The sequence below is a fragment of the Pezoporus occidentalis genome, unplaced genomic scaffold (assembly GCF_034315485.1).
Source record: "Pezoporus occidentalis ecotype Australia unplaced genomic scaffold, CSIRO_AGI_Poc_V1 ctg23, whole genome shotgun sequence".
Lineage (NCBI taxonomy): Eukaryota > Metazoa > Chordata > Aves > Psittaciformes > Psittacidae > Pezoporus > Pezoporus occidentalis.
Genome location: NW_026914180.1, coordinates 11,556,770 through 11,582,320, shown reverse-complemented (window position 1 = coordinate 11,582,320; position 25,551 = coordinate 11,556,770). Strand labels below are relative to the sequence as shown.

Sequence of the window (25,551 nt, the reverse complement as noted above, 5' to 3'; positions counted from 1 at the left end):
GGAAATATTTTCTTTTTTATTAGGACAGACAAACCTTTCTTACCAATTCGGAAGTCTGAGGTTATTTTTTCCATTTCTAACATCAGAGCCGTTCCAAGACTTTTTACATTCTCTAAATCATCTTTCATAGAATAGGAGAGGTCCATAAGATAATAAAGGTCGATGGGGTAGTCTTCAGCTCTCTTAAATTTCAATGAAACTGTTTGGGGTTCCCCTGTTTTAAACAAAAATACAAATCACTAAAAATTCTACATGTGCATAGTTCAACAAGTATTCAAGAACTATTTATTTTAAATGTCCAACTTCACATTTCTAAGGTATTTTATCTCCCCACAGACAACATTAACCTGCCAAAAAAAAAAAAAAATAAAAAAAATCAAAAAAATCAAGCCTCTCTTAAGTTACTGCAATTTCAAATCTTCACACTTGCAATAATTTTAACATTCCAATAGGATCTAATAGCATAAATTTTCAATATCTATTTGAATCCAAGATGACTCCAAAAGTTTATTTTAAAAACAAAGCAACCCCCAACCAACCCAGCAAACAATCCCCACACTGCATTGTCTAAATAAGCTTATTAAAGAAAAATCAGTTCTGGACTGAGTATTTCCAGTTACTTGGCATCAAACAAAGGCTGAAAGCACAGAAACAGCAGTGAGGTAATGGCAAGTTACTATTTATTGCACTTGTAAGCCTAGACCCTGAATTTTGCCAACAGAAATACGTAGTTTCACTCTGACGTTGAAAGACAGCGCAGAAAATTACACCCCACCCCCAATGGAAAAGTATTCTTTTTTCCTAATTATATATGAAATAAGGAATAGAATTAGAAATTTTATCTTCCACCCTCATCAGTCACTGATGTTAAATGGTGATGTTACTGCTGCTGAAGTCTGCTTAATAATTATCAAGCATTTGCTTAGTATGACCAAAATTATCAAACTGGGGAAACCATTAGACAGGCAAAGTGAATAGCATATGGATCGTGCAGCTACGCAACACCGTTTTCACACACCCACACACACACAATACACATGCAAAGAGGCAAAAAAGCCCACCCCAACAACCAAAACCTTGAAGCTTTAGATTTTCCTTAGCCACTGTTTAAAAGAGCCTGAACAGAAAGCAAATATCCCCCTCTTCAAGCACACAGTCCTTCATCAAGGAACTTAAAACCAAGAGAAGTGCTTATAAACACAGTAATAATCTTTTGAGTAATTAGGTTGTGGTTGCCCAGGTCCCTCATATGTTCTGATGAAGAGACTTCTGTATCAACAGAGGAACAGTAATTTGTTTTGAAGCTGAAAAGGTCACACTAGAAATAAATAGGAATAATACCAAAATTGCCAAGTAACTTTCCTTTCTTTCCCTTTCTTCTCCTCATTTCGCTAAACTTCTTCAGATGATTTTGCATTTATTAAGGCAATCACCTCCAAGCAGCTAACCCTGAGCACAGGCTCTTATTCCAGGTAAAAACAAGGTAGCTGTTCAATATGTCTGCAGTACCTAGGAGCTCTCCTTAAGGACAATCTCCGTTATGCTCAAGTACTGCATGAGCTACTAGCCCTGTTCCGCCCTTCTCCCCCTTTGAATGAAAGTTCTCTTTAGGGGCTGGAAATGGTACACAGCTACTTTGTTCTCTTTTCTGTAGTCCTGTGTCCACATCTTTAGCCTCTGGAAAGTATTTTAAATAGCAATCCAGAAATCTTGCATAACTACAAAACAGTTCAGTTCTGGCACACATGCTTTAGGCAACAGCAGCACTTCAGTGAAAATGAAATGCTCTAAAGTTTTTGCATGCTCTTCTACTTTCATTCTGAGAGGCCACACTGTAGAATATAAAACTACAAAATATGGAAAACAAACCATTTTTGCCTTTCTAATATATATTCAATTCATGCTGTACCTATTTTCTCCTAAGTTCTATTGGGAAAAAGTGATATTATCTAACATTCATAAAAATCAAACAGTATTTGGAGTATCTGAACACCTGGGGCTGATCTGAATGGCTCTGCTATCGTTCAGGTTATCTGAACAATAGTAGTTTCTGTAACAAAAAGATTACACATTCAAAACAAAAATCACAGATGTAGTGGTGACAGAAAAATCATCCAACCACTAGAATGAAATTGTCCTTACCGACTCTTAGTTTCAGCACTAATTTTTGTGGCTGAATCTGTGTAATGGCTTCTGGTTTCAGCTTCTCTGCAGCACCTATCTTACGATTTGTTACTTCCCTATCTTCAAGCACCTGTTTGCTACCTCTGGGATTTTCTATATCTTCCATGGGACAGCCTTTACTCCTTAGTGCTGCTAAGTCATCACATCGGGCAGATGTTGGTTCTCCTTCTTGCAAAAAGTCCTAAAAAACACAGGCAAAAAGGATCAAATTTAAAGCTATCTGCTATTTGTTATATTCTACTCACAGTAACACTTTTTACAATGACTCTATTTCTTCTTTAAGTTCATTAATAAAACACCAAGTCCTGAAATATATTCAAATTATACTAAACACATCAGCCACTACTACTTAGTCCAGGAGTATTCATCTATTTAGATCTAATTGGGTAAGCAAGATGAAAGAAACAAAATGCCCAATGTCACCTCTGACAGAACCTGAACATCCTTTTAAATCAGCTACTCTAAAAGTGACAGCAGTTGGAAAAAGCTTTCATCTGCATTAGCAATCTATAGAGTTAACCTATTTGTACAGTCCCCTTGGCAACTATCCTCCCTTTTAACTTTTTTTTTTTTAATTGCTTTGTTAAAGATTATGTAAGTGTACCTTGGTACTCCATAATAAAATAATGGCAATATGCTGACAGAGCAGGGGAAAGACAGACAACTCTTACCTGGGGGAAACTGAATCCAAACGTAAAGATATGTGAGCAAAACCAATATGTAAGTTTGTACTGAGCAACCAACTACCATTACCTCAAGTATAAAATAAACCCCTCTAAACTCAAATAAAAATAAAGAAGGTTTCTAACTGAGAAACTTGGCAATTCTGATTCACACCCCCCCCCCCCAAAAAAAAAGTATATACATAAATATATCTTAAAGCTTGTCAGTTCTTGATGACTAGGATCTGATAGCTCAAGGCCAAATTCTAAAGTTAGTCAGCTTAATTTAATGTCTGAAGTTAATAAGCTGTTTTGGGGAACAGTAAGTAGGTACTATATGGAGCTAAATATATATTATCATCTTCTAGCAAGAAACAGGAAAATTTCCCAGTTTTCAGTAACAAACTAAAGACAATCAGTAGGAACCATTTTCTTCTGTTTCTAACCTGAAGAAGACACTTCAGCATATACAGGCTAAATCACACAATTTGAGATTATTTTACATTCTCTATTTCCTGAATTTGATTTTTAATTACATAAGAAAACACTTTTTTATTTCAGATTGAAGCAAACTCAAACCAACCTCCAACACCCCAAGTCTACCAACAACAGAAAAATAAAATTTTAACATCTTTCTTTTATAAAAGAAAACCTCCAGTCTCTTCCCCTACTCCACCTATATCTGCCTAAAATTACCTCTTACTCTAATGTCAGTGGAAGAACATAATTATGCATATCCAGACAGATTCCATGCTGGAATGTTTTTAAATAACTGTGAGACAGCCTGTAGGGTCTGTATATGCTTAAGGTTTACAAAAGGAGAAGTAAACACATTGTGAAAACCAATTATACTCGAATCAGAACATCAGGGAAATCATAGTATCTGAACTTTTAAGTAGCAAATTGAAGACTTACAGGAAACTACTACTAGGGAAAATAAACATTTCTATACATTTAAAGAATTTACTAAAATCTCAAAAAACAAACCATACAAGGTATTTTGCAACACTTACATTTTTTTTACACCAACCACAATTTGGTCCTGCTTGTATACATTCACCACATGATTTTGCATTAGCTTTTATGCAGTCACTCCCACCTAGCAAAGAACACAAATCAGTCACTTCATTTATAAAAAGGTGTGCAACAACAACAGAATTTTAGTTTATTCCATTCTGTTTTTTTTAAAACTAAGTTCTATCTACAAACAGGTTACTAACATGAGTTATGACTGACATATTGCCATTAGCACTCACCTAATAATGTTATAGTTAGCTACATAAGTAAGTGCTAAATAAATATAGTTTTAAAGCAACATGAAACTACTGCAATGAAATCAAGTGACTTACCTTGCTGAGCAAATCCATTCCATATCAAGCAGCAGAGGACACCAGCCCATGTGAGCAATTTTAGACTAGTCTGAAATACAAAAGAAGACCACTGTGTTTCAGAGGAGACAGGAACATGGAGCAGATGCAAATCAAATGAACTTAGCTGTATCTGCTGGACAGTTTTGCTCCAATACAATCACATTTGTGGGCTAAACTGGATTTAAAAGACATCAAAGAGGGTAGGTTCAAAAAATTATTTTGAAACACTCTTTAATGCTGTATACACCAGCAAGCTATGAGAAGTCTGAAAACACTATTCAGTTGGGGGATGGGAAAGGAAAGAATCCAAACCAATCCGTTAACATCTTCTAAAAAAAATATTAATGCTCTGAATGTTATCAGAGAGACACTTCTAAAAGATACCACAGAAATACAAAAAGGAAATGGAGCTTCTCCGTTCAAGTCTCTGTTTCAGGACAAACGTCAAGGTCCTTTCCAAAATATTTTCCTTGGAATCTTCAAAGGGCATTTTACAACCTAACTTCACACCTCTTGTACTCCTCTCATGGTTTAAACCCAGACAGCAACTCAGCTACTAGGAAAAAAAAAAAATAAAAATTAACTGTTAAAGCTGAAACCAGGACAATTCTAAACTAGAACTTTCTTCTCACATTATGCAACATAAAGCATCCTTGACACAAACTCAGCCCCTTTTCTAATTCTGTGGACAACAGAGAATTAATGGTTACCATCCTTATTAAAGAAAAAAACAACACCCTACCCTTTGTTCAGAGCTATAAATCTTTATGAAAGCCTGGCAGAAAAAAATAAATACAAACAAACTGTATTATTTATATGTTTTACAAGACAAAATTTAAATGCTTATAAACTACGATTTAGGGTTACTGTAATTTTCCCTAATTACTCCAAAGCTAGGATTACTTCTCTGAACACTCATAGAATCACAGAATGGTTTGGGTTGGAAGGGACCTCAAAGCTCATCTAGTTCCAACCCCTCTGTCATGGTCAGGGAAACATCCCACTAGACCAGGCTACTCAAAATCCCATCCAGCCTGGCCTTGAACACTTCCAGGGATGGGGCATCCATAGCTTCTCTGAGCAACCTGTGCCAGTGCCTCACCACCCTCATAGTGAGAATTTCTTCCTTACATGTAATCTAAATCTACCCTCTTTCAGTTGAAAGCCACCCCACCTTGTCCTTATAAATAGCTTCTCTACAGGTTTCTTGTAGAGCCCCTTTTAGGTACTGAAGCTGTTCCAAGGTCTCCCCAGAGTCTTCTCCAGGCTGAATAACCCCAACTCTGTCAGCCTGTCTTCGTAGGAGAGGAGCTCCAGCCCTCTGATCATCTTCATGGACCTCCTCTGGACTAACTTGTACATTCTAAAAATTGGTTTCAAATAGACCGTTTTTTCCTAAATGTTATCCTACTCTTACAGCAAGTAGTCAGCCGGGGTAAGCTGTCATGTCTTTGAATTTATAGTACTATTTTAAATTCCATTTCTTTTATTCAGTATAAGAATTCTGAGAACTTTGACTGTGGCTGCCACTTTTCCTGGTCATCCTAAAGTGCTATTGCTAATTAAAGCTTTACCAGTCATCCTGGTAAATCAATATTCTTTTTACCTTTTGGTTCTATAAAATATATTGCAAGGAAAAGCAAATTTGGCAAAGTCTTTTAAAATGAACCTGACATTCTCTAGAAGATGTACTATTATGCATATAAATCATCAGCAAAGTGAGCAATACTTTAAGTAGCAAAGCAGTTGAGCTTTGGTTTTCCTACACCGATTTAATGTCATTGATAATTATTACTTTGCACATCCAACTAGACCTAACAGAGAAAGGACAGCTGCTCTAAAATCTGGTGGAGAAGGTTTCAAACACAGGCCAGCCCTCTGCTAACAAACTGTGTCCAACAACAGTATTAGATGGTTCATATATTTCCGACAAATCATACTGGCCTACTCCTCAGTGGATGCTGTAGCCAGGGGGAAGTGGGGAGTTTAGACACAGGAAAATGAAGAGATTTGCTGTGGAATGACTTTGCTAGATGTCATACATACGCACACAAGAAATTACTGATTAAAAAAGAAATGTGAATAATACCTCACTTAACTTTTGAGCATTACTTATCGCATGTAACTTTGAGTTTTCCCTCTACCCATTGCTGCAGAGGTGATCAGGCCTTCATTCACAAAAACTCTTTCATGAACACTGTTTCATTAATTCTCCTCTGAAGCAATCACTTAGATCAAACCTGTGTAACCATGAACCTGGATCAGAGGGCATTCCAAGACCCAACAAACACAAGTAGGTGGAAGACAGATGAAGAGACTGAATCAAGGTTAGAGAAAGACAGCATTTACATGGTGTAGGAGCACATCTGTCAGAGTAGGAATCGGGAAGAGAAAGCCTTACCAGGCTGCTCAACTTTAGGTTCCTTCTTTTTTGTTTTCAAAGTAGGTATGCTCTGTGTTTAGCAAGCCTTACTTCCCTCTAATGAAAGGATATTTTGTGACTTGAGAAGCAGTTTTGCTTTAAAGTTCAGCCCAGAACTAAGCTGCTGGCATCAGTTTAGAACCATCTTTTCTGTTAGCCAAAACGAGAAAATTATAAACAGTTCACCTTTTTAGGGCAGACCAGCAGCAGATGCGCAGCAAGCCCATGCAGACTTATTTATATAAGTCAGCAAAGATGTGACACAGTGCTAAAACTATGATTAAGACCATTTGGAAGAGAAATGTTCCTGTGGAAATGCATCCACATGATGAACGCGGCTCTGGGCACAGATTCCCCATAAAGTTAACAAGGAAAATGTCCTCTTCCATATAAGGCTGAGCCAGAACCTCTCCCAGCACAGGGCCAGCCCCCAACACATGCGAGCACTTCCTTTACCTCCACTGCCTAATGGCTTTTCCATCTGCTGAGCATTGGAAAAACCCGGGTACAGATTTGCTAATTTGGGCTCAACTCTGACGGTTAGTGCAAGCAAATCAATGCGCGGCCTCAGCCTGTGGCCGCTGCAGCAGCCTGGTGCCAACGGTGTCAGACACATTCTCCTGCAAGTCACTGGTTAGGACTGTGGATTGCCCTCTGCAGATTCTTCTGTCAAGGGAATAAATCAAAACAAATGACGAATAACTACACTAGACAGCTAAAGGAAGCCTTTGGAAACCATTGAAGGAGCTGGAACTGAGCAGTATGCAACCACAGATGACTGGAACAGAAAAGAATCCGTTGTTACAAGAAACAAATTATTTTTTTGTGCAATGTTTACTTATTTTCTGTTATACTTGTTCTCCCCCTTTTAATTAAATCCTTGAAAAATATCCCTGAGTCCTTGAAAAACTGATTTCCGTCAGAAAGAGGCAGCTGAAAGCTTACAAAAGGCAAGCTTGCCAAGAACTGAAATGTCCTTAACAATATCACCAGTTGGATACTTTTTCAAAGGCTGCAAATGGCGTGCTGTTGGAAAACTGATTTTAAAATTATTTCTGCACATTTGTGAGCTGTGCTCTATTTTTGTTAAGTATTTCAGGAAGACAAACATGGACATAACCTCGAATGTTAGGACTTGTTGCTTTCCAAGGTGTTTTGGTTTTTTTTGCGGTCTCTACAAAGAGTAATGCTTGAAGAGAAATTTTTCTTTATAAAACCAGCTTTGATGGAAATCTCTGGAACTTCTAATTTGAAATTAAAGCCTCATTAAATGACAACAGGATAAAGGAATGATTATTTCTTCATAGCGAGATTAACTTTGGATTTGAAAACTAAATACTTAGCACCTTTGCAGAAGCTGATCATTGCCATATTTACAAATAATGTTTACTACTCCACAGCACTGAAGCATTTGCAGCTTTTAAAACTTATTTATTAGAACACCAATAGGATCTCTCAGAAAATTAAGTGGGCAAATGGAATCAAGAAAAAAGGGTGAGAGTTACAAAAACATCGACTCCTTTGAAATGAAGTATCACTGGCTATCCTGCTCCTCTCACCACTCTTCAGTTCAGCCTTTCACCCTATCTGATGCCATTCATAGTTTACACCTGTACTAAGACAACACTAAAAACAAAACACTAGGCCATTGCTGTATTATTCCACTCAGCCAAGCAGCAACTCATGTGACCCAGTACTCCAGCATTCACCAAGCCAATACCAAACAAAAGAAAGCACCACAAGGTATCTGCCCTTGCTGCCTATTGAAGTGTGTCTTGCTGCAAAGCTTTCCATTGAAGTACACAACCATGCTTCAGGCCATGAGGGAAACGCTTAAATATACAGGAGGGAGTTGAGGAGTTGTGCAGAAGCCACCTTTACCTTTCTGAGGCAATAACCGGACAGCCCACTTACTTCATTACCCCACATGGTACTCCACTTACACTTATACACCCAGAAATGAACAGGCAACTCACGCTTTTGGATTAGTGCTTGTGTTTCCTGCAGACTGACACCTCTTTGCATCAGCTGTGTTTTCACACGTTTAAAGCTCAGTCAGAAATGCTGTACGGAATTGATCCCTCCTAGAACTGAGATTACATTTACAACCCCTTTCATCCGTCTTAAGGATGGAATGTCATCAAAGAGAACTGCCTCATCCTCCTTGTTGATTATTCACCCTCTTTAATCAACCTCCTGATTGATTCTTCTTACTGCTTTCCTTTTTGACCAGTGCTAGCATTGGTGCAGCCACAGAGAAGCACTGGAGCAAGGAAAAGATCTGGCTGAAACACTAATCCAACAAAGAAACTGGTGAAAGTGGTGAAATGGGGATAGAGAAGAGAACTGAGGGGATAAAAGGCAAAGGACACTGCTGTTCAGCCACTGCTCATGGCTGTATGCTGGACTGCACTGGTCACAGAGTGAACCCGCACCCTCAGTCATCAAGACTGCTTATAAAAAGAACAGGAAGAGACATGTTTCTAAAATAAGCAGAATTAAATAGTCTCTGGAGACGCCTGTTTCAGGACTTGATGGCTACCCTGCTTAAAAAGTTCCTTCTTCCCTCACTCCAGAAGGTTTTCTAGCTTTAGCTGAGGGCCACACTTTTCAGCATGAATTTTATGGGCTGACAAGAGGACTGCATTCATGTTTCTAGAGAAAAGGAAAAAAGAACACAGCCATTTGCTTAACTGGAAGGGACCAAACAACCCCAGTGACATGGGACAGCAATTACAGAGGCACTACAGACCTCTAGCAAGGACCCACACCTCTGCAACCACTTCCGACAGCCAGAACTCCCACGACAAATGTCATTAATTACAAATCTAAATTTGCCTGGACATGCAACAACCCTAAGCACGCCTGCTTCTACAACAATTCACTGCAAAGCAGGAATTCACTATAAGGGAAAGTGGCAAAATAGTACCTTGCTGCTCTGCCTTGACAGAAATATTTTTCTCAGAAAGGCACAGGTACAGATATCAGTGTTTCACATGAAGGAGTTACTTTTGATTAAAACTTCCAAGTTTGTGGTGCAGACTTTCCAGCAAATCTTAACTAGGTAATTCTTTGTGACCTTAACAGCTATCTTATTTACTTAATCAATGTAAATGTCACCACAATACTTAATAATAGCTGGAATGTACTGCTTGCACAGTAAGTTTTGGGACCACCAGGTCAAAAAACTACATGATGCATTCTTCTTCATGGAAGTGGAGATCTGGGGCAAACACTGACAGTTGAATAGCAAGACATTTTAAACAAAGAACCAAAACCCTAACTCAACCTGCACAAAACTGTTTGTACTCAAGATGTGGACCAGCCCTGTGATGGTTGCCTTTCACAGAGGGGCCCCGCTCTGGACCATGCACCAACCGCAAATAGCTAGTGGAGAATCCCTATGTAGGGGAAGTGAACTTGAGTGAACTTGATGGAACCAGTCAACATGGACAACAAAAGAGCAGTCTCAGGGGCAGGACTTTGCAACACCCTTATCCACATGGAAATTCTAGATGCAAGCCTGTCTTCAAGAGCCTATCTACCAGCCTACCAACAGTATGGCTCATCAAGATCACGATGTTCCTTCGCTCCCTGGCAACTTTGCAGATGTTAACAGAGTAGGTTTTGAACTGCCTGCAGTAATATGGAAAGAATGGGACATTAACCCAGATTAACATGCAAACTAAGAAATTCTTTAGCACTGAAACAGCTTTACACAAAAAAATTCACCACATTGAGACTTCTTACTCAAACTGCATCCTGAAAAAGCTATACAGCATAACCACTTCAGCTACTGTGATGCTACAGGATAAAAGAATCAGCAGTGTTCCACATCAGACTTCATTTCTCTGCCAGTTATCTTCTGTAACTTAAGGAAGTAAACCACACACAGTCACCAAATACTCACGATAAGCACTTCCATAACCACTGTTTAAGTAGGGCATCATAAGTTAAAATAATATATAATGAACCAGTTAGGACTTAAATTATAATTACAATGAGTTAAAATCTACAGGAAACTGATTTCTGCATGCCAGAACCACAGGGAAGCAGACAAACACAAACAGTAACACAACTGGTTTACTAAGACTCTCAGTTATACTGAATTACTACCCATAGTTTATTCATACTTACACATTTAAAAAATTTCTCAAGAGATCAAGTTGCTTAAAGTTCACCAAAAAGGCCTGGATCCAATGGGGAAAAAATAACCAATAAGAATTAGGTTCTAAAATAGAGTTGTGGGTCTGAAACCGCTACTGAGAACCCAGCATGGGCACCTGCATCACATTGCCTCTTTAGCTAAATACATGAAAACATTCATGTACAAGTACCAGGAGGCTGAGACCACAGCCCATGAGAGCAGATCTGGAAGGCTGTTCATGGTATTGGCCTGTGTCCCCAGAGCATGGGGCTTTGTTACCTTATACACGATGCAGCTGCTTCGAACAGCTAACTTCCAAAGCTCTCACATTGTTTGACCATATTATTGCTTTTATAGGGAATTTATTAATGCTTGTTCCTGGATTTCACAGGAGCCCTCAATTTACTGACAATTCTGAACAGTGGAATGAAAATCAATTAGGTATGTTTTCTGAAAAGTATTTCTTGGTCTTGATTTGAATTACTGAGTGGAAACTAATCCATCCAAGTTAGGTGTCTGGCTGACAGGAAGGGGGTGGGGAAGATTTTTCTTAATAGAACACATACATTTCCTCTATAATCACAAGAAAAGAGGTACCAATTTCAGAACAACTATAGATGATAAAGTTTTCTGATATTTGACATCTCTTTACCTCGAGAAAGATAAAATGTGGTAGATCCCACAGTTCGCATGATACAGGGTGGCAATAGTTCCCAGATACTTCACAATACTTAGGCATATCAGGAAGTATGACAACTGGGCTCCGGCCCCTCCTCAGTCCCAAAGGGTTTGAATTCACATTTCCTGGTAACGTGTTATCATCCTACAGGATATACCAGTAAGAGCACTCTCCACCACTCTTATTAAACCAAAACTGCTATGCAATCATGAATGAAAAGCATGGAGACAGAAAACAAGTTGGTGCACAGATGGTGGGGGGGTAGAAGAAAGATCTTAAAGTGGGGTTCTAGATCCTTGTTCCCTGTAATGTATATAGAGATTTTACAACATGTTGTCAGTGGATAAAAGCAAAGAGTCTTAGGACCATGATTCAGAGGACAAGCTTTGGTTCTTTCTCACCAAATGCCCTAACCTGTAGGAAAGTGTAGGGAAACAGATTTATGTTCACACAGTGGGAGACAGCTTTTTAGTATCATTTCTATCAAGTTTTGTATCATCTGTATCTTTTTTGTATCAATTTGCACCGCTTTTTTTGTATCAATTGCAAGCTTTTTGTATCATGCACGATTACTATGACTAGTGCACACTAAGCTGAAATCCCTCTCCATTTGCAGACCTGAGCAGTCTGAACTACACGGACTTACCTACTGACTTAGTTAATGAATACCTTCCACGAAGCAACTAAAGGTAGCCAGGGAGCTTCTGGTAAGTAAGGAGACACCTACTAAATTTAGACTTCTGTGGAACACAGCAAACCTACTTAGGCAGGATAGGTACATACCGTGTTTTGTTTCATGGCACTTTATTTCTACACATATTTTCATTAGGAAAAATCAATTGATAATTTCACATAATGACAAGCAAATTCCTGCAACTGGCTACAAACCTAAATTAATATTCATCACCAGCAAAACCAAGTTGCATAGTAAATTGCAAAGAATACCAGTGCTGCTAAAGCCTACTCAATTTGCTTCTTCATTAACATACTTCTACTTAAGTCACACAAGTCTGTATTTCATGTTGGTGATGGTGACAGAAAGTAAAAGAATGAGAAAAGATGTTCAGTGATAACATGAAGACGCTGCCACTGACAAAGACCTTTCACCTGTCAAGTCAGCAAAACCCAAGTGATCTCTTCTCTTTGTTCTAATACCTTTCAGAGAGCACTGCGGTGCAGGCAGAGCTAACACTGGTTAGTCAGCACCACTTTTGAAGGAGGGACCATTTTTCAACTAGTATATGTACACACTGCCATGCACAGAAGGTTTGTAGCTCATCACTAGACCTCCTTAGTACTACCATACCACCAGTAAGAACACTATTTTGATGTATTAACCATCTTTGTCCCTAGCTTGGTCCTAAAGTGGACAAAGAGACTATTTGTACAATACTTTCCTGATGTCTTGAATCCCAATTGAAGCCAGTATGACACAGTTTAGGAGTTGCTTTGGAAAGCATCTTGATGCTTGAAAGGCAAGTAGTACTTACACACAGCTCATGTGAACAAAAAAACTGTGTATGATTACCACATACAGGAAACTGCTTAAAAGCCAAGTGAGGTGCTCTTTCTCAGGAGAATATTATTTTTTCCACACAGGTTTATTTAGATATTTTTTGCCAGGCAATTATCCACAGACTGCAATTTACAGGGTAAACTGACAACTGTATTTTGGAAAACTAGACTAACAGATGTATTGTGCTTAATATTCAACATTGGATTAAGAGAGAAATAAAACTGCATATTCTCAAGCAAAGCAGGCAGAGGCCTGCAGCTACAGCTAATTAAAACACCAGCAATGTGCAGTTTGTAACTACTTGTTACTACTCTGCACCTCTCAAAGAATTGTGCTTACTCAAGTATGGAATAAGAAAGCAGAACACCCCATCACCACACACCTGCACTCCTGTCTCTTCCTAGGAAATATAATGGCAGCTCATCCTGCCCACAGAGATGTGGGATTGCTACAAGGACTTTACGATGCTCCTTGAATTTTAAGCAAGGACAAGACAGTAAAGCCTATTAATATGCTGCTTATGCTAACAGACAAGGAGACTACAAAGACAGCACCACTCTCACGCTAACATAAAAGCACACCACAAAGATAGCACCTCTCTAAGGCTAACAAACCAAGCCCTCGGGTACCTGTACTGTAGTTGAAACTGCTATTTTCTGTATCTACAGCACCTTCTATACATGGACACCTTGAAAGCTTCCTCTTAGATAAAGATCTAATGAGAACATTTGGTATTAGGAACCAAAATACTTATTTTTTCCCTCCATGAAAGTGCTTATGTCAAAAATACCTGCTTTTCTATACTCTTGCCAACAGAAGTTCCCAGCAGGTCAAATCCATCACAGCCCTGATGATTCAAAACACAGTCTCCATAAATTTGTAAGAATTCCCACTGCGCTCAATCTCACCATTTTCAGAAGGCATTTTTCCATAATAAATATTTCAGGGTTGTCATTATTACAAGGACCTCTTTCTACAATTGTGATTAAAACAGGGGAAAAAAATAAACATCTCTGTTGTTCCATCACTTTTCAAATGTTTTTAGACCCATCAATAATTCTGCCATAGCAGTTTAATTTTTCCTCTGGCTTAAATAAGACTTTTTTTTTTTTTTTTTTTTGGCCAGGGAGAGTGTGAATTGAATATTTAGCTTGTTTATATGAGTCTTGCTAGTCTACAAGACTGCTTGGCTAAGTTTAGCATTTTCATCTCAGATTACACTTAGGAATGCCATGTAATGATTTAAGCCATTCTAGTAGAAACCATGTGCTTCTGTTCCTTGTGGTAGTATTACATTACCCTCATACTCTGTGCCACTTACTACTCCCATAAAGGGAGTATTTAATTTTGTGCAACAACCTCACATTCATCAACAGGGAAAACTAAAAGTTTAACTAAACTTATAAATATAGCTCTTACACAGCTGAAAGTAACTGATGCTTCCAAGGCTGCACTGCCTTAGTAACATCCGTCACAAGGTCCAGCTGAACTTACTTCAATCCAAGTTTTCCTTTTAAAGGAAAAGCAGAAGAGAGGCACGTGCATTTGTAAGTAAAAAGAAAAAAAAAAATCAGTTAATACAATGTCTTGCTCATCTATTTCTTTAAGAGAAAACAGTTGCAAATGTCCTGGAGGCTATTGCTGCAGGTACTGCAGGAAGCCAGAAGCTGGCACACCACAAAGGGCAAACTCAGCGGAAACTGTCTTTACATGGCACCGTTCACCCACAGTAGCTATCATTAATGCTCAGGGTATGGTTTGAGCAACCAAAACCAAGATGAAAGCTAACTGCTGCTGAAAGTAACGGCAGTGCTGCAGCATCCCCACCTCCAAAAAAGCAGCCTCTGCCCCTCTGCTTGAACTCATGGACCTTCCACACACACCACACCACTCCACTCCAGCTCTGCTTGCCAGGCTGGCAGAGTGGTACCTTGAGTCATCCCTTTCACCACCACATCAAAACCCCCTTTCTGTAAGCCTCGGCAAACTGAACCAAGCCTTCATGTGGACAGAGGAGTGCTAAGGAAACAACTTCTACAAAGTGGTGGGTGGTGCTCAGACTGACGGACCTCCGAAATTACACCAGGCTCTTTCAGCACTTTAGACCACCCTAAATCCAGGCTGTCACGGGCCTCTTGCCTTCTCTGCTAACCTCAGTTGAACTGCTTATGAATGCTCTGTAATGGAGCCAGCCAGGCCAGGGAACTTGCCCGAGTTGTTTTTTTTTTTTTCCTAATAGGTTATTCTAATAAATTAGTTGGTAAAAAAAACATTAAGAGAGGCAAAGCACAAAACACTGAAAGTTTTTCATTTGTTTTTTTTTATTTGTGTCCCCCTCCCCCCTTTTTGGGGGGAGAGGGAGGAAGGGAATTTTAATTCAGGATTTGAATGGCAAGTACATACATTAATGCTTACAGACAGTATGCACTATTTAATTGTAAGTTTCTTTTAAAGTATTCATTATTCCAACACAATTTAGTATGAGACTTGTACTGAAAAAACTCCCATCTCACCACACTTTCAACATCAGCTATGTGGTCAGAAAAATGAACATCCAGCAATAACAAAAGACTGGTCATCCCACAGAACTACATACAGCTTTATAAATCTTTATCTACAAGATTTTTTAATATATATTTAATTCAACACATGTATGTTATATATGATATATATAACATATATATTGTGTGTATATATTAAAGATCATTAATTCAAGGGCTGTGATACATGGCTAGATATAAGCACACAGTGAACAGTGGACTTCATCCTGAAGTTTTAATCCTGAAGTTTAAGCACCTGAAAAAAGTTCACCAATCTCAGCAAAAAAAAAAAGTTACTTCAACCTTAATTTTATTTTTATTTTTTTTAAACAACAGACCCATGGAAGTACACGAAAAAGCAGTCCTTGCCTGAACAACAACCTGCATATTACACACCTGCTGCTTTTCAGAGCAGGATTTTAAGTCTGGAGTCCACAGACTACTTGCAGAAGGATCGCAAAAGATAATAAAAGATAGTTTCTCAAAGTAGCCAAGGAGATCTACCAGTTTGCCACCACTAAACAGAGTCAGCTCAACTTTTTGGGGCCCTAAAATTCCCCGCTTTGCACCCTTCATCTATCTGGTGCCAATTGTAAATGATACTTTCATCTCTTAACCGAGACAGTGGAACAAGCTGAGCAATAACTACTTGCTGAGTTATTTCTCACCTGATGTAGCAATCTTAAAATGGATTACTCAAGTCAGAAGAGCACTGAAGCATGCACAAGCAAATGCTGTGAGGTCCCACAGCGGTTTATGCCAGCTTATCTCTGGATTGCCACAGTCCTGTGCTCCTCTTGCTAAGAGCTGCATGTTTTCCTATTTCTCCCCTTGGTCTGAAGCATACCCCTGGTAAAACATGCGGTCACCCAGTTGAAATAACTGACTGAGTTGTACAAATTAATTTTTTTGCCAAGCTATTTTTCAACCATATCAGCTACTTCAATGAGTTACTGTACAGCCTTATGACTTCCACTGCTGATGCAAGGAGAACAGCCAGACTGCACAGCTACAGGCATGAAGGACAGTTAAGATCTTACACTATACCAATATATACATTGGTATAAATTACTGCAGATTCATGTTCCTATGAAAATAAAACACATTTTTATTTGAATTCATGGTTCAAGGGCCACTGGAACATTTTACATAGTATGAAATTCAGGTAGATTTGAAAACCACTTGTCTACTGTGGAGTTTTGAGTTATTGCTAGTGAGTGACCTCTTTTTTTCTTCTTAATTCTGCAGACACATAGTATTAAAATTGTTTCCAGCTACAAGCAAATGTTAATTATGTTAAATACAGACATTATTCATTTAGAAATGAAATTGCATTGTGAATTAAGCATCAAAAAGAGCTAATATCTGTGCAAGCTCTTTTATTACTATCTAAACACCCTCCAGATTGGTCAGCTGGCAATGATAAAAATGCTGGCAGCAATCTTGCACAGTTTAGTTGCACTTTAAAGCTAAAGTTGAGTTTTTCACTGAAACTAGTGATATCAACAACATGGCTATGTAACATTTTGGTCTACCCTTTGAAAAGTTATGTAAACAACATATGTGTTACTTCCCTCTACTACAGATGTAGAAAAAAACCCACCCTGTTTATCAGTTTTATGAAGCCTTTTAAACAGCCTATAGGTATAGCATGTTCTTCTGAAAAAAAAGAAAGGAAATTTGCTGTTTCCTTTTTTACACTCAAGTCCACACCCAGGAAAAATTACACTGAAATTCTTGTACCCTAATTTCTCATACAGATCCGTATTTGCATAGAACTTATAAAAACAGCATAAAAAATTATTCCCTATTTTGAGCTGTATAGTAAAAGCAAAGAATAAATGTTATCTCCCAAAATGTTACACTTAGAGATGTTTTGGAAACACACTCGGGTTACGTTTATGCAAAACCAAAAGACGGATTTTTAATCTGCTCTGACACAAAAGTGGTAATTGACATTTCAGAAACTGTCAAGCCTTTTATTTTATGTAGATGGGCTACAGTATGCCATCCAGCATCAGGACAATCTTCAGTTAGCCTAGTTTAGTAGTGAACACATTAACATACGCTAAATACAACCATACAAAAACCACAAAACGAACCTCAGAGAAGGTAATTATGGTCTTTACCCTCTGCCCATAAAACTAATTTCCTAATACACGAGAAAATAAAGCATCAGTGTAATGACAAAAAAGCCCAGCCAGAAAATACTGGCAGCACAACCTTGCTTACCCTAGTCAATCTTGTGGATGATGATAGCAGATTACCTCATTTCTCCTTTTTATTATCAGAACAGGGTGCATTTCTCTTGCTGACTGGACAAGCACCAAGACTTGAGCCACTCAACTAGCAAAGATGCAGTAATAATATGAGAAGTCATACCGATGCAAAATTTAATGATAACCGACTACTAAAACGTATCATCTTTTGATCCCCAGGAGAGTGCTTTTTGTTTAACATCAAAAAGATTTTATTCTTTTGTGTTTATCTCCACTTCAGAAATAGGCTTTCCTTTTAGCTGTATTCGTCTTCACACAAAACTCTTCTATGCAAGATCTGGAAAGCCAGACAACTGAGGGTCCAGGCAGAGCTTGGATGTTGCCCAGTTTAATACTTGAGCAACTGAACCTGCAGAGGATGCTGGCCAAGCTACTAGAATACTAGGTCCTTCAAATGACCTCCTACAGACCCTAATACACTCCTGACAGTCACATCACCCCACAACTCACTGGGAGAGCATCCTGGGACCCTCTGCTTTATGGCAGCACAAGGCCACTGGTAGATCACTCCCCAGGGGTCCTGCCAACCTACAAAGATGCAGAGCAGATGAGGACAGATCAAACAGCTTCACAGAGTAGCTAGCTGTGCACGAGGCAGACAGGACTCTTGGTGCCATTGCTTGAGGTTAGCACTGTGTTAAGACACACTGAACTATAATTCCACCAAAGAAAATTAACAAACCCTAGAATGACAGCTTATCCTCTTTTTTCCTTTGCAAAAGGGAATGGCCCTGCATCCTTAGCTCAATATTTACTTCTAGGTCAAGGTTATGCCAAAACAGATATCCCAATCTTAGGTTTGTTTTTCAAAACCTTGATCTCGGGGACAAAGTATGCACTAATATTCAACATACTACCTTTGATTCGTAATATCACCATTTCCTAAGTAAAATACTGACTCTTTCTAAAGTAATCTAATACAATTATTTTGCTACTCCTTTAAATAACCACAAATCAGTCATCTTTGCATGAGGGTAAGTTCAGTGTTTCAGTTCAGCCCAATATATAATTATTACTTTTCAATCTACCAGGAAAGTCAAGGTAAGAGGAAAGCTTTCACTTTTTCTACTCGGCTTCCACATCAAAAGTGAATTTACTTGCACAGCTCTAGAGGTTAAAAATTTACCTGTAAATAGCCATAACATACAATTAACTATATACACTAAGTACTCACATGTAGTTAATGTATACTACACAGAAATTTATAGTTTTATGCAATAAGAATCCATATAAACAATGGCTCTTCTTCCTGCTTATACACTAGAAAGTACAAAGAGCAGAAGTTAAAACTACGCTAAGTCACAACTAGGACTAAGTTAAGCATTAGTGATCTTGTATAAACCACAAATCAAAATAAATGAACAGCAAATATTATGCTGATCTTGGGGGGGTGGGGTGGGAGGTATGTGTCTATGCATAAAATACTGGCATTAGATGTTGTATGTTATAGTTTATGAGCATTTTAAGAAGAATCTGCACTTAAACATGGTCTTTAAAAATTAGAAGGTTAGAGAAAACTACTATAAACAGCAAACTAATGACTTGTTGGCAGAACATGAGAACTGCATTAATTTACTAAAGCTACACAAGATGTTTTTCTGTGGGAGAAAAAAGAATTAAAAGGATGGTAAGAAGACACCAGTATCTTCTCAGCTCTTACTAGCTGTAACAAAGTTAAGATTCCAGCTTCAATTTTGTTACTCAAAGCTTCCCTCTCTAATAAAAACCACAAGAATACTAACGATATTTTTACTGCTGCTGGAAAAGAAATAAAGGACATAAAAGTGCTTTTAAGACAGAAAGCATGTTTCATAACGATTTTTGCAGCTGACTGTAAAGAGAAAATGAGAAAGATAATAAACAAAAATCACTCATATTATAGAGCCTTTATTCAGTGACACTCCAAAGAGGATTACAGGTCAGGTACAAATCCTATTACCTTTCCCAAAGAAAACATTAAATTCTACTATCATCAGGTTACTTTCCCTACAATGTGCTTGGTTATGTGCAAATTTTGGACTAAATTAGCGAATTTACCATCTCTGTAAACATCTTCAATCTGCTAATATCAGAGTACGATATTGTAGCAAGTCATTTAACCACCCTGATGAATCTAAGAGAAAAGAGAAGGTAGTCATTACAAAAATGCTGGATGTTTAACAGCAACATTCTAATAAAGAGAGCACCCATAGACCGGAAAGAGAAATCTGTGCTAGTTAGCGATATATAACAAGGTGCTCAGTGTGACATTCCGCATTGACTGAAGTCAGAATTTTCATTTTCTCTACATGTCATTCTCAATAGAAGCTCTTTGGCAAGCCTACACACATCTTAAACTGGGCTAGAAACTGATACTGCCTGTTATGAACACAGCTAAAGCACACGACAATTTCTTATGATGAAGTTGTATATGCTTGTGACTGTTACTTAAACTACTCATCCACATGGTGGGAGAAAAGAAAGCTTAGCCAAAGGACTCATAAATTTAAGGTTAGCAAGTCTGTACCTATGCAGGTCAAATTAGGGAAAGAAGGGAAAAAAGAACGTGGCAGCAGAATTTGTCTTCCCATTTGTGGGTAAACACAAAACTGACTTTGTAGGCTACCTGAGAGGCTCTGTAACCACAACTGACAAGATACTGGTCAATGTTGTGGTCCACTGGGTTACTGCATGGTAAGTAACCACCCTTTTCAGAAAGCTGGCAACAGAACACACAACAGAACAGAGCAGCACAGAATGAAGATGAACTACACAGCAAAAAGGAGATGGTATCAGCCACCATAAATGACACTATTCAGTACTAGAATTAATCAACAAATTTCAATTTTTTGAGACAAAAGGAACCCTAAATCAGACAGAGATATTGCCAGTGTCTGTCCAGGAGACGGAGCCACAGAATTTGTTCATCTGTCAGACACTCCCTGACACTCCCTTGAAAAACAAGCAAACATCTCCTTCAGAAACAACAGCTAACTCTCCTCTACACCAAAACCTCATTTTCCTGTAAAGCTCCAAGATGCACATGTTGGTATAAAAAACCCAAACAACCCTGTGCACACACACATAGAAGCCTGAAAAATCGAGACGCCTAACCAACAGTGTTAGAGCTGCTAATGAGAACACTACCAACCAGTAAGAACCTTCAAAGCAAGGCAAGTTGAGCACGTGGGAACAATTTGTAGGATTGGCAGCATAAAGACAGGGGCAGATGAGAGACAGGAAAACATGGACTTTGTTCCATGTTTTCTGCTTCTGAGAGACAGCAAATTTTCTACAGAACATAGAATATAGCCGATGACTTAAATAACTAGTCATAGGAGAACAGCACACATGGTGGCAAGTACTTTTTAATGACACTTGTAATAAACCTAACTACATAATACAGTTTTAAGAATTATTTACATAATTGCTTTATGAGATCCACCAATAGACCCCAAGAAGCTTAAAAGAGGAAAAGGCACTCCCAACAAGGATTCCCTCTCAGAAGGCTGACTGCAGCTCCTAAGAATGAAAAGGATGCCAGGGGGACTGGCCATCTTAAAAAAAAAAAAAAAAAAGGAAAAAAAAAAGAAAAAAGAAAAGTTGGATAAAAGGATAAAATAAATTACTTGAAGTTCTAGAAAAACAAACAAGGTCAAAATAGGCTGCCAAGCCTGGATTCCCCCTTTTCTGGATCTAACTAATGTCTCTCTCAAGTGCCATGTGAGGAGGCATGAGCAATCTTAAAGCTAGCTAGCTTGTCACAGTTAACATGGATTAGGAAAATCCCTGCCTGCCTGTTAACTTTAGTTTTGCCATGTATCACCAATTATAATAGCCTCTCTCAAATAGAAGGGGTACAAAATATATTTGCAAAGGAGGGGGGAAGAAGAAGAGGTTGGGTATTCCAACTGCCAGCAAAGCCCCATCCAGCCTCTACTCTTCCGCCTTCAAAAACCCACTCAACACACCATGCGGTGGTGCAACTAGCAGAGAACAGAAGGCAGCACAGCTCACATGTTCACTTCCTACATGCAATGGTTACGTGAGTGAAGGCTGCATCACACATCACAGGCAGTTCTGCACTGAAGAAGCCCAAGGACCCAGCCACAGGCAGGTGAGAAACAGCAGGAACTCTGCGTGTCTGTACACAAGAAGGAAAGGGAGCAGGGATGGAGTCCATTACAGAACTACAGCCTTTGATGATGGCTTACAGAAAAGGTCCCACCAAAGGAGGTACTCTGACAGCATGTTTAACAGTAGCCCTGCACAATCGCAGTCAGGACTGTTTCTGAAGGCCACACCACCAAGAGTCATGCACAGCCTGTGGCATGCTGATCAGAGGGCTGGAAGAACCACCAGCTAAGTGCACATACATCACTCAACTAAAACGAGACTGGATGGAAAAGTAGGCATGACAACTATTTACAAACAACTGTAGAGCAGTCATACCAGTGGTGGCAAGGGAATTATATTCAGAGCAAGGGAGAACACATGTCCTTCCCATGTTTGCATCGCTCTCCCCAAGCCTGTCTTTCTGCTACCCAAGTTATCTATTTCCTGAGCCGTTTGCTAGAGCAAACAAGCTCTTTTCAAAAATGCACCATAGCAGAACTACCCCAAGAGAGGTATAGGGAGAATGGTTAAGAGCAGAGGAATGAAATCATGAAACAGGAAGAAAGAACAGCAGGAAAAGTTTCCGGACAGTTTGTTTTCAGTTGTGGGAATCACTTCCCAAAGGAAGTGGTAGAAAATTAACCACTTGAGTCACTTATAATACAAGAAAAAACACTAACATTCTGCCCTCACATGAGAAATTCATGCACATTCTAGAGAAACTTGCATCCCTCTGAAATAGTCCTTCACAAGGGTGGACATAACTAGGGATATGATGTAGACTAGATGACTAAATGTACAGAGCAGAATGAACTCCCTGGCTGCACGCACAAAGAACACCAGGTTTAACTGCTGACACTTCATTTTGAAATAAGTCTGGTTCATTTATCACGTGGCTGGCAAAGAGATACAGCACTTACCAGCTCCAACTTTGCTTAGGTAGGATTTCTGCATGCCTGTCAGGTTTGCACTTCTTAGCTAAAACATGTTTGAAAAGGACAAAAGTTGAAGGTGTACCCATCCTAAACTTGCCTTGTCTTGCCTACCCATTGCCAATGGCTCACTGTTTTTGCAACCCTTATAAATATAGCCTTAGGCAGGCCTGTAAAATGCTACTTAAACATTTGCCAGAGGCAGGTAACATATTTTGTGACAGAAGAATGAATCATTAGTTTCATCACTGGGATGTATGTGGATAACGAATGTCTTCACTACTTTTAGAGTCTTGCTTATTTTAGCCTCATTCACATCTTTCTAGTAGTATAATACTTCTAAAAAGAAAATATGCTGATACCAAGTAATCTCATTTCATTTCATAATAAAACCTGCTTTTTCTCACACTACCACCATCCCCTGTTGAATAGTTGTGTCAGGAATGCAGATTATCTAAACCTGTTCTCATGTACATAAAGTCCTGCTCCATTTCAACACTTAAGCACACACACAGCATTAGCCGTGAGCAGTTCCAATGATCTGCATAGAGACAATCTTTACTCCTGAAGGTTTGTGTGGCATGAGCAGGACTGTAGCACCAGTGACAAACCTACCAGAAATCAAAAGAAAAACCAACATTTTCACCCAACAGGTATGTGCACATGTGGTGGCACGAATGGACCATTTTATCATTCCAAGGACAAATGCAGAAGGAACCAAAACCACTTTTTAACCTTTTTCCATACAGAAAAATAGTCACTACCTAATGAGTCTAACAGGCAGTCAGACACTTATTCCATAAGATAAAGACATCTGACATTGGCTAAACAGTGAGTCAGAAAGAATTTCCTATCATTCCATGTTTCCTTCCAACCATCGGTATAGGAAGATAGTAATACTGTATTCCTATTGCTGCAAGCTATTTCAGAAATCTCTCGGTGAAACAGACCACATACACAGGCCTCGGATTCCCACGTTCACCTCAACACAAGCTTATAAAGAGCTGCAGAGGCTCAAGGCAGCTTCGAGCAAGAACTGCATAGACTGAACGCATCGAGCAGTCAAAAGGCTGCACTGACAATCACGCCATCCTTCGAAGAGTGCACGCACTCCGCTGTTAATAGTTACTTTTAACAGACACGTGCAGGTCAAAAACCCTAGACACTCAAATTCCGACACTGACTCACTCCTTACGATCCCATCCCTGGAACAACTCTGCTTCCCGCGGAAGGTAAGTCTCTTCCTCGCCTCTCCCGCCGCCGGACCGGGCGCCGAGGGGATGCCCGCCCTCCCGGGGCAGCTGCCCGAAACTTTTCCGAGCCTAGTGCTGCCCCTTCCCGGGCACCCGTGCGGGAAGCCACGGACGGCACAAGGCAGCTCCAAGCGGGGCACTGGCACAAAGCTCCCGCCTTCGCAGACAGGGAAGGGTCAGGGTGGTCCGGCGGCGGACGCTGCCCGGGCAGGGCAGGACAGGGCCCCGGGGGTACAAAGGCCTTGCTGACCCCCACCACCACGGGAGGCCCCATGCCGCCGTCCCGCCGCCACAGGAAGCCGCAGGCTGGGCCCGACACCATCCCGCCCGCCCGCAACGCCGACCCAGGACTAGCACACCTTCCCGGCGCCGGGGCGGGCACAGCGGGAGGCGAGACTCCCCATCATCCTCCCGGGACGGGCGCCGAGGTACCCGCGCCCCGCGGCGGCGGCGGCGGCTCCTCCCGAGTGCTGCCAGCGGCTCCCCGCGCGAGGAGAGTGGGAGAGCGGGCGACAGGAAGCCGCGCTCGCCACCCTCTTCTCCGCACCACCCGCCGGAGCCAGCTCAGATACCAGCGTCCCGGGCCGCGAAGGCACCGCTCAGCCCGCTACCGACCAGCTCCAGCCCCCGCCCCGTCCTCCCACTACCTCGGCCATGTCCGCGGCGCGGCCGGTTCCTGCCAGGGGGACGCTCCGGCCCCGGCCCGCCTAGTTGACTGGCGCCCCGGGAGCGGGCTGGGCTGGGCTGGGCGCAGCACGGCACGGCGGGAAGGCCGGCCTCACTTCTCTCTCCCCCTCCGGCTGCTCACCACCGCCTATTCTCTTCGCTGCTGAGGGGGAGCCCGGCGCAGCGGGGGAGGGGAAGATCCGCGCTCAGCCGTGCTTTCCCCGCCCCGGAAACACATTCCTCCCCGCTGCCGTCAAGCCCTGTCGGGGGAGGCGCTCTCCGCCGTGGCTGCAGTGGGGAAGGGTGGACGGGCCGGGGTCTCCCGGCCTGAGGCGGAGCCCGCTTCCAGCTTGTCCCCCAGATCTTTCTGTGGCGGCTGCCAGCGCCTTATTTGGTGGGGTTTATTAGCACCCGTCTGCCCGCCTCCCGCTCCGCAGTCCCTGGGACAGGCCGTGAGGATGTGGCTGCCCCGGCGGCTGGCGGCGCTTCCGTCGGCGCTGCGGCGTCGGAAGGCTGCTGGAGCCCAGAGCTTCTTTATTAGGGCTGCAATTTCTTCCCCTGCTGCTGCCGCTGCCTCGTTTCTCCCGGCTCGCCCTGTCGGTGCCTGCGGACACGCATGGGAGCAGAGGGGTGGCTAGGAAAGGGGGGACTGCTCGTGCCTCTTGCTGGCAGCTGCTTCCAAACGCTGTGAAGGCAGTAAGCGATGGATGAGCTGGGAGTGACGCTGATGGCACTGTCCAAGCTAAGATACGGAACTCCCGAAGTCCCTTGGCCAGAGCCTACTGCTGTTTGGCACATGCCTTTAG

General features: G+C 40.8%; 1 protein-coding gene across 2 annotated transcripts in view; it reads right to left on the bottom strand.

Moving 5' to 3' along the window:
* Window positions 1-24,987, bottom strand: part of ITGB1 (integrin subunit beta 1) — a 47,249-nt gene extending 22,262 nt beyond the window's left edge. The window contains exons 1-5 of one of the 2 annotated variants that reach the window (XM_062621597.1): window positions 24,727-24,987; window positions 4,196-4,265; window positions 3,860-3,945; window positions 2,143-2,365; window positions 44-214 (exon numbers count right to left, since the gene is read on the bottom strand). In XM_062621597.1, coding sequence (XP_062477581.1) covers window positions 44-214; window positions 2,143-2,365; window positions 3,860-3,945; window positions 4,196-4,265; window positions 24,727-24,735 — 559 coding nt within the window. In that variant the 5' untranslated portion in view covers window positions 24,736-24,987. The remainder of the gene's footprint in view (window positions 1-43; window positions 215-2,142; window positions 2,366-3,859; window positions 3,946-4,195; window positions 4,266-24,726) is intronic. The other variant, XM_062621598.1, reaches the window with a different exon arrangement.
* Window positions 24,988-25,551: the final 564 nt, after the last annotated feature.